At 44.0% G+C, this 9,112-nt stretch overlaps 1 protein-coding gene across 3 annotated transcripts in view; it reads right to left on the minus strand.

Moving 5' to 3' along the window:
* Window positions 1-9,112, minus strand: part of USP6NL (USP6 N-terminal like) — a 177,709-nt gene that overhangs the window by 38,149 nt on the left and 130,448 nt on the right. For all 3 annotated transcript variants that reach the window (XM_005862286.2, XM_005862284.2, XM_005862285.2), the window contains one exon: window positions 4,444-4,551. In XM_005862286.2, coding sequence (XP_005862348.1) covers window positions 4,444-4,551 — 108 coding nt within the window. The remainder of the gene's footprint in view (window positions 1-4,443; window positions 4,552-9,112) is intronic.

Genomic DNA, 9,112 nt, shown 5'->3' on the forward strand with positions numbered 1-9,112 from the left:
CTCTGTGCGTGACAGGGGGGAGCTCCTCAACCCCCTTATCGGCCCTGCTCTGTGTGTGACAGGGTGGAGCCGCAACCTTCCCATCGACCCTGCCCTGAGTGTGACACGGGGGAGTGCCCCAACCCCCTGATCGGCCCTGCTCTGTGGGTGACAGGGGGAGGTGCCCCAATTCCCCTATCGGCCCTACTCTGTGCGTGACATGGTATGGTGCCCCAACCCCCCTGATGGGCCCTGCTCTGTGCGTGACAGGGGGGAGCTCCCCAACCCCCTGATCGGCCCTGCTCTGTGTGTGACAGGGTACGGAGCCCCAATCCCCCTGATGGGCCCTGCTCTGTTCATGACAGGGGGCGTTGCCACAACCTTCCCATCGACCCTGCCTTGAGTGTGACAGGGGGTGGTGCCCCAACTCCCCAATCGGCCCTACCCTGAGCGTGACTGGGGGTGGCATCGCAACCTCCTGATCCGCCCTGCTCTGTGTATGACAGGGGGCAGTGCCCCAACTCCCCAATCAGCCCTGCTCTGAGCCCGACCAGGGGCTGCACCTAGGGATTGGGCCTGCCCTCTGCCACCCGGGAGCAGGCCTAAGCCAGCAGGTCGTTATCTCCCGAGGGGTCCCAGACTGTGAGAGGGCACAAGTGGGGCTGAGGGACACCGCCCCCCCCCCACCGCCAGTGCACAAATTTTTGTGCACCGGGCCTCTAGTATTAAATAATTTTCATTTTAAAAGTTCTTTTGGTTTAGGAAAATCATTCCCATTGTTCAAACATGAAAAAATATAAAAAGGTACACAATGAAAAGTTTCTCTCCCATTCATGCCCCATCTCTACTACTCCCATTTCTTCTTTTCCCATCCCCTTTTTCCCTCCTGTCCTATCAATAGAGATAGAAACTAATTTTGGATAGAGAACTTTTTGGAGTTTGCATTGGTATGTAAAAGCTCTTCATAGCTAAGCCATGTAGTCCACTATAATTTATTTTTTCTTTCCAACACAATATTCTTGTTTTTCTTGGAGCTGATCATTACATTATTTTTTGATTTGCTTGTCTTCTACACAGCTGTCACTAACTCAATCCCAAACTCACTTTAAGTTGCATAAATCTCTTCTGGTGATGCTCAAATAGAAGGGGTATTTTCTCAATTTCAACTGTTTGCAGACATCGCTCCCAGAGCCTTCTGACCTGCTCTAGTTTGGGCTACTGCACTATCCTTGGGGTCTCCCTTTACCATCTGCTAGGCATCTCTTTGCTTGGGCCCCCTGTTTCCTGCATTTCACATCTTCTTTCCTGGTTTATTTCCTTGTTCCGGAGGACCACATCCTCCAGTAGCTCCTGTGAAAGGGTGTATTTTTTGAAACTTTGAATGCCTGATAGCTACCTCCTTTCTTATTTGGCCATTTTGAATTTTAAATTGGAAAATATTTTTGCTCAAAAGGCATTGCCTTCATTGTCTTCTAACTTCCAGTGTTTCCATTCTAATTCACGCTTCTTTATATGAAGTCTGTTTTTTCTCTCTAGAAGCTTATAGGAGTTTCTCTCTCCAGGTCTGAAACTTCACATTTTTGTGCTTGGTTTGGATCTATTTTTAGCCACATGATTGGGCATTTGATGGATCTTTTCAATCTTAAAAACTCATACATTTCTCAGTTCTGAACAATTTTCTTCAATAATTCCTTTGTTGATTTCCCCAGCCTCTCCTCCCACGACCCCATTTTCTCTTTCTGGAACTCTTATTATTACAGTGTTGGATCTCCTGGGCTGTCATTTAATTTTCTTATATTTTCTCTATTATTTTCCATCTCTTTAACTTCATAATCTATTTTCTGGGAAATTTCTTCAATTGTTATTTTCAACCCTCCTCTAGAATCTTTCATTTCTATTATCATTTTTATAATCCTAAACCCTTTGCTGTTCTCAAATGTTCCTTTTAAGAGCATTCTATACTTGTTTTATGGATGCAATATCTATTTTTATCCTTCTGAAGATATTGACAGTTTTTTTGTTTTCTTCTGGTCTGTTTCTTGCAAGTTCCTTTATTCCCGTTTCTCCTCATTTCTCTTTCATATTAGCTCCTTTCCTCAAATGAACAGAGATATTTCGTTGTCTCTTATATTTAAAAGTAGGAGACTAACAGCTGGTGGAAAGCTCTGTGTGCAGAGGTGAGGAGTCACAACTGTCTTCAGTGGCTGGGCAGTTTCACTGGGGTTCCCGTAAGTCAGTATCTTTGGGTTCATTTTCTTAGGGTGGTCAGATTCCCCAGAGAAGGCACTTCTGATCTGCCAAAAAGACAAGCACCCAGCAGTCTATGTTCTGGGAGCTGAGTGGAAGGAAAGGCTGCAATGTCCCAAATTCAGTATATTCAATTCCTCCGTGCTTGCACCACAGCAGCCCACCCTCAGCAATGCCTGTGTTCTCCAGCCCAGAGGCCCTCTGTTTTACCCTCTCCAAATGGTGAATCTCCAATCTCCTGCTTGGGTTGGGGAAGGAGACGTAAGGGCTCTAACTGCTTCTGCAACAGACTTTTAACCACTTCTACTATGTTTAGCTTCACTTCCACTTCCAGAGGTACCTGGAATTAAGCAATTATCAAAACGTTTGGAGATTCTGAAATATAAATCAAGTGTTTCTCCAATTTCTCACTACTAGTCCATGATTAGTTTTCTCAGGTTTGCTAAGACTACAAAGTATCTGTCTGAATTCTGGTTTTCAAAAATTGACAGCTGTTATCTCTCCTATTTTTTCTTCCTTGTGGGTTTGCTTTTAAAACACTCTGCTGTCAATTTAGTGGCATTTCACCCATGTTTAATCAGATGGGAGATTAAAATTTATATAATTTATATTTACCCATGCTTAAGTCTCATTAAGCCATCTACACTAATAAAAGACAAAATGCAAATTGACCATACCTTCGCTACACGTTAAGCCAATCCCAGCAGCCAATCAGAGCGACTATATGCAAATTAACCCAACCAAGATGGCGGCCGGCAGCCATGGAGATGGAGCGAGCAGGAGGCTTGGTTGCCCCAATGATGGAGGAAGCCAAGCTTCCCGGCCGGCTGCTACCTCCTCTCAAGGCAACAAAGTTTCAATTATAGAAGGTAAATAAATCCCAGAATTAAAAAAAAAAGAAAAAAAGAAGAGGCTGGGAGCTTACGTCGCCAGGGGGCTTAGCCAGCCTGAAAACGGTGCTCAGCCCCTCACCCAGACTGGCCAGACACCCCAGTGGGGACCTCCCCACCCTAAAGGGGGTGTGGCCAGCCTGAAAACAGCCATCAGCCCCTCACCCAGGCTGGCCAAACCTCCATGCGGTGAGGGTCCTCACTGGGTGGGGGGGCTTGACCAGCCTGCAAACAGCCATCAGCCCCTCACCCAGGCTGACCTAACCTCCATGGGGTGAGGGTCCTCACTGGGTGGGGGGGCTTGACCAGCCTGCAAACAGCCATCAGCCCCTCACCCAGGCTGACCTAACCTCCATGGGGTGAGGGTCCTCACTGGGTGGGGGGGCTTGACCAGCCTGCAAACAGCCATCAGCCCAAGGGTAATATGCAAACTGACCCTAACAGCAGAACAACTGGGAATGACTGGTCACTATGACACACACTGACCACCAGGAGGCAGACGCTCAATGCAGGAGCTACAACCTGGTGGTCAGTGTGCACCCACAGGGGGAGCTCTGCTCAGCCACAAGCCAGGCTGATGACTGCCAGTACAGTGGTGGTGGTGGGAGCCTCTCCCGCCTCCTCAGCAGCGCTAAGGATGTCTGACTGCAGCTTAGGCCTGCTCCTTGCTGGCAAGTGGACATCCCTGGAGGGCTGCCGGGCTGCCAGAGGGATGTCTGATTGCCAGCTTGGGCCCGATTCCCCAGGGAGTGGGCCTAAGCCAGCAGGTGGACATCCTCCGAGGGGTCCCAGACTGCAAGAGGGTATAGGCTGGGCTGAGGGACCCCCCCGAGTGCACCAATTTTTGTGCACTGGGCCTCTAGTGTATATATAAAAGCCTAAGCAACCGTCTGACCGTTCGCCTGGTAGCTATGATGCACAATGACCACCAGAGGGCAGACGCTCCGACGAGTAGAGGAGGGAGCCCAATTCATCGTGGAATCGGTCATGGGTTAGGTTGCTGCTAGGGCACTGTTAGCCCCGACTCTGCTTCACCCGCACCCCGGACCCACAGACGAGGAAGGAGGGAGCCCAATTCCTCACAGAATCAGCTGTGGGTTAGGTTGCTGGTAGGGCACTGTTGGCCCTGAATCTGCTTCACTCGCATCCCGGATTGCAAGAGGGCTCAGGCCAGGATGAGGGACCCCTCCAGTGCATGAATCTGTGGACCAGGCCTCTATCATATAATTTCAAATGATGATACGAATACCTTACATCACCTTGAATGCTTAAAGAAATGAATTTTACTTTTGAATTTCAAAATAACAGGTTGGCATCAGATACTCACATTATAAAGGTCCCTTGTATCTTCTTTCATTTTCGGGATCTCAAGAAGTAGAGCCCAGACTTCACCTCGGAGCTGGAGTGGGATCCCTTTGTAAATTCTCCTATGAAACTTATTGAAAGGAAACATAAATTGAAATTACAAACTGACAAAAGCGTAGACTGGTCCCTTAAATAAAATTAATTAATATTTGTTAGTCTTTTATTTTCATAGTATCCATAATAATTAATAACACATTTTTAACATGGCACATTTGGATATTATCATCTCTATGTTTCAGATTTTAATACGGAGACATAAATACAGAAAGTAATAAAATGTTAAATATGTCTAGTACATTAGTATTTCCATACCATTCATAACAAAGGTGTTCCCTAAGTAGCATGAAAGCATAATCAATGCTTTTTTAAAGTTTTGAACATCTGATTTATACATTCCCTATATATATATAAAATTGGTAATATGCAAATTAGCCGGCGTCACGACTAGCTCAGGAGGAGCTGTGTGCGCAGATGGGTGGGAGGGGACTGTGTGCTGCCCCCAGCCCCAGCGGACGGACACACACCAGGGGTGGGGGCGTGCTCCAAGGAGCCGCAACGCGGCTCGGAGTATGCCCCCAGTGGGTGGCGGCAGCGGCCGGAGCAAAGCAAGCCCCGGTTCCAGATGCTTGGCAGCGGCTGGAGCAAAGCAGCCCAGGTCCTGGGTGCCTGGCAGTGGCAGGAGCAAAGCAGCCCAGGTCCTGGGTGTCTGGCAGTGGCAGGAGCAAAGCAGCCCGGGTCCCGGTGGGTGGCGGCGGCAGCCAGAGCGAAGCAGCCCGGGTCCTGGGTGCCAGAGGGAAGCTGGTGCTGGCAGCCAGGGGAAGGAAGGCCTATTCTTGCACGAATCTTCATGCATCGGGCCTCTAGTTGATATGTAATTAATGAATTACACACTTTCTCCCTTTTATTTTTTAAAAAATATTTTATTGATTTTTTACAGAGAGGGAGAGGGATAGAGAGTTAGAAACATCAATGAGAGAAACATCGATCAGCCGCCTCCTGCACACCCCCTACTGGGGATGTGCCCGTAACCAAGGTACATGCCCTTGACCGGAATCAAACCTGGGACCCTTGGGTCCGCAGGCCGACGCTCTATCCACTGAGCCAAACCAGTCAGGCCACACTTTCTCCCTTTTAATCCACACACCTAAAAGGATCCAAATAGCAAAAAGGTTTCCTTGTGCCAAAAGTGTCTTCATGGAGTGTAGACAGTGCTGTTAACCCCTACTCTCTTTCCCACAATCTTCTCACCTTCTCTCTGGGCTCTTTATAACAAAGCAGGCCCCTACGTCTCATAATCTTAGTTAATTCCACCCACAACCTTCATTACCCTCTTCTCCCCACACTTTCCTCTTCTCTTTTAAATTCTTAATAATTTCTTCAGGAAAACCTTTTTCCTTCTTAGTGACACAGATCCTATCTAATCAGGCAAAAGTAGTAATAAATCTCCATCAGGAAGGAATACCATCACTTTTGAATGAAATTATCCATAAAACATCAGTATCATCAACTCTTTGGTTCCTTGAAAGTATACTGCTAATGCTCTAAGAATCACTCAATTTTCTAGTCTTGTAATTATATGTTTTTCCTCAAGGCTAATTACTCAAAATAACATACAAACCTATTATGGTCACTATAAAGTTTGCATAATAAAACCTGGAAACTTATATCCTTATGATCAAAATAATGTATTTAAATAATATGGCTAAGAAAATAAGATGCAAATTTTAATAAATGAAATGTTGGTGAACTATGAATAAGCAGAGTTCAACTTCCACCACTACACTACTTACATTTTTTAAAACTAAAGCTTTAAGAAACTTTGATTAAATGGTTTAAAAGGAGTGACACTGTAGAGCAACTTTTACTATGGAACAGTGAATATTGTGAAATCGATTCAATTAGATAATTACATAATTTCAGTTTTGTTCTTTGGTATAAACATAATATGCCCCATATTTAAAATTTCAGCAGATAGTGACTAAAATCGTAGAAGTTTTAATGCATGCAGCAGCTCTAACTCAAAGAATTTAAACAGAAAGGCTTTGTGTAAACTAGACTCTGCTACTTGTAACATTTCCCATGTACTAAACATTTAGTACCCTTAGCTGCAAACTGAATGTGGTAAAAAAACAAGTGATTTATTTTCTTAAAGGAAGTTTGTCATCTATATTCACCTCAAAATCATAATATACTTTTAAAAGATATATCATCCACTAAAAGTTACTTCAAATTATCTCCTAAATTTCTAAAGATGCTACACTGTAAGCATCCTATATAATAAAAGCCTAGTATGCAAATTGTCCCCTCAGGTGGTCATTCGACCCGGAGACTGGGAGTTCAACCTCTCGCTATGATGTGCGCTGACCACGGGGGGGGGGGGGGGGGGCACGAGAAATGGTGGGCGTCAGCCACACGGCGCTGGCAGCGGGTGGCAGTGGAAGCGCTGCCGGCCCTGATGAGCGTGAGGATGGTTGAGCAAGTGAGCGGGTGCAAGGTGGGTGCGAGCAGGGGTCCAACTGCCCCGTCAATCGCCCTCTAGATGGCAACCAGCAGTGGCAACAGCAGGGGGCAGGGCCGCTGCCTGGCTCCCAGGCATTGCCCCATAGGTGGGATGGTGGAGCAGGTGAGGGGGTGGTGCCAGGCCAAGGCGGGGTGCCAGGTGGGGCTGCAAGGCTGGGGGCTTGAGCTGGGGCCCGATCTCCAAGGCCACCCTGAGGGACCTCACCCGTGCATGAATTCATGCACCGGGCCTCTAGTCTGATATAAATATCAGAAAGTATGGAAATTATTACAAATGTAAAAAATGAAATTTTAATAGTCAAGTAGAATATAATGGCAGATAAACAGATTAACTTCGATAGACCCGAATCTCCATTAAGCAGATGTTTTTCAAAGAGTAAAATAAGAGCTCCGACATGTACTTCTTAAACTATATTACTTAAAAAGCCTTTTGACATTTGATTGTTGTCACTCAATTCTGTGTTCAACAATCGTATATAAATTACTGTCTAATATTAATCCTAAAGTTTAATAGAAATTTAGAAAAAAAACCATCAAATTCTATGATAAATTGGGGAGAAATAATAGAGAAATATCAGGTAGCAATAAAAAATTAATGGTCCAGTGTTACTACAGGGCTAAAATAAACAATTAATCACATATGGAAAAGGTTGCAAAAAGAAATGTTGGTACATTATTACTATCATCATCAACAGTAACAATTAAAGTCAACTTTTAATGAGCATTTATTATGTACAGAAAACTTTTAAAAGTTATTTACAGATATTTATCTCATTTAATCATATTGACAACTCTATGAGAATTATTACCCCAATTTTATAGATATTGAAAGTAAATCACAAAGAGGTTGAATGGCTTGACAAACAGCACACATAAGATGTTACCAGTTAGTAAAAAATACTGATTTTACATTTTATAAAAAACAAAGACTATCTTTCAAGACCACAGATAGTATCCATTATTCTGCTCAACTGTACTTATTTACTAAAATACATGGAATAGAAAAATATTAAAGAAGTCCAAGAGCAAAAACTATTAAAATAATGGTAGTAAAATTGTACCTAAAACTTAAAAGTAACATAAAATATTAATCTGGAATTTAAGCTGTGAGGGGTAATGAAATGAAGCATGTGCAAAAGTCATATATAGATGGGAAAAAAAATACAGATAGAGAACAGACTGGCAGCAGCTAGAGGGGCTGGGTGAAAAAGGTGAAGGAATTAAGCAAAAACAAAACTAACAAAAAACCCTTAGACACAGACAACAGTATGGTGATTACCAGAGGGAAAAGAGGGTGGAGGGAGGTGGAAGAGGGATAATGGAGGAAAAATGGTGACAAAGAAGACTTGATTTTGGGTGGTGAACACACAATACATTATACAGATGATGTATTATAGAACTGTACACCTGAAAACTATATACTTTTATTAACCAATGTCACCCCAATAAATCAAAATTAAAAAACCAAAAAAGAAAAGAAATTATGAGGCCCTAAAATAAGAATTTTTAATTATGTTTATTACTTTTCAAATATTTGTACTGTTACATGACAGGCTGACTTATGATTATATATCTTTCCTCACAAATTTTCAACTATCATGAAAATTTTGTAAAACAGTAGAAATTACATCAAAGCACAGGAGTTGTAATAAAATTTGCTTATTCTCCAGAACAATAGTCCAGTTTACATCTGTTAAGAATCTTTCAATGGACAGAGTAGTGTCTCATATTTTCTAGAATAACTCAGGAAATCAAGGTACAGAGAAGTGGTTCACCTAGGTTAGAGAATTATCTTCTTACTCCTACTTCAAGGTATTTCTGCACCATCTCCTAGAAATTACAGCTTTATTAAAGTTGCAGAATTTATCAGGTGATAGCTGATTGTCCCAGTTCATAAATGAAAATCATTCATTCATTCATTCATTCATTCGAAAAAGAATGCCTGCCTGCCTCATCACCCCTAACCTCTCTGCCTGCCTGCCTGATCGCCCCTAACTGCCTCTGCCTGCCTGCCTGATCACCCCTAACTGCCCTCCCTTTTCGGCCTGATCTCGCCCCCAACTACCTCCCCTGCCAGCCTCGTTGTCCCCAACTGCCCTCCCCCGCCCGCC

Source organism: Myotis brandtii, unplaced genomic scaffold (genome assembly GCF_000412655.1).
Source record: "Myotis brandtii unplaced genomic scaffold, ASM41265v1 scaffold163, whole genome shotgun sequence".
NCBI lineage: Eukaryota > Metazoa > Chordata > Mammalia > Chiroptera > Vespertilionidae > Myotis > Myotis brandtii.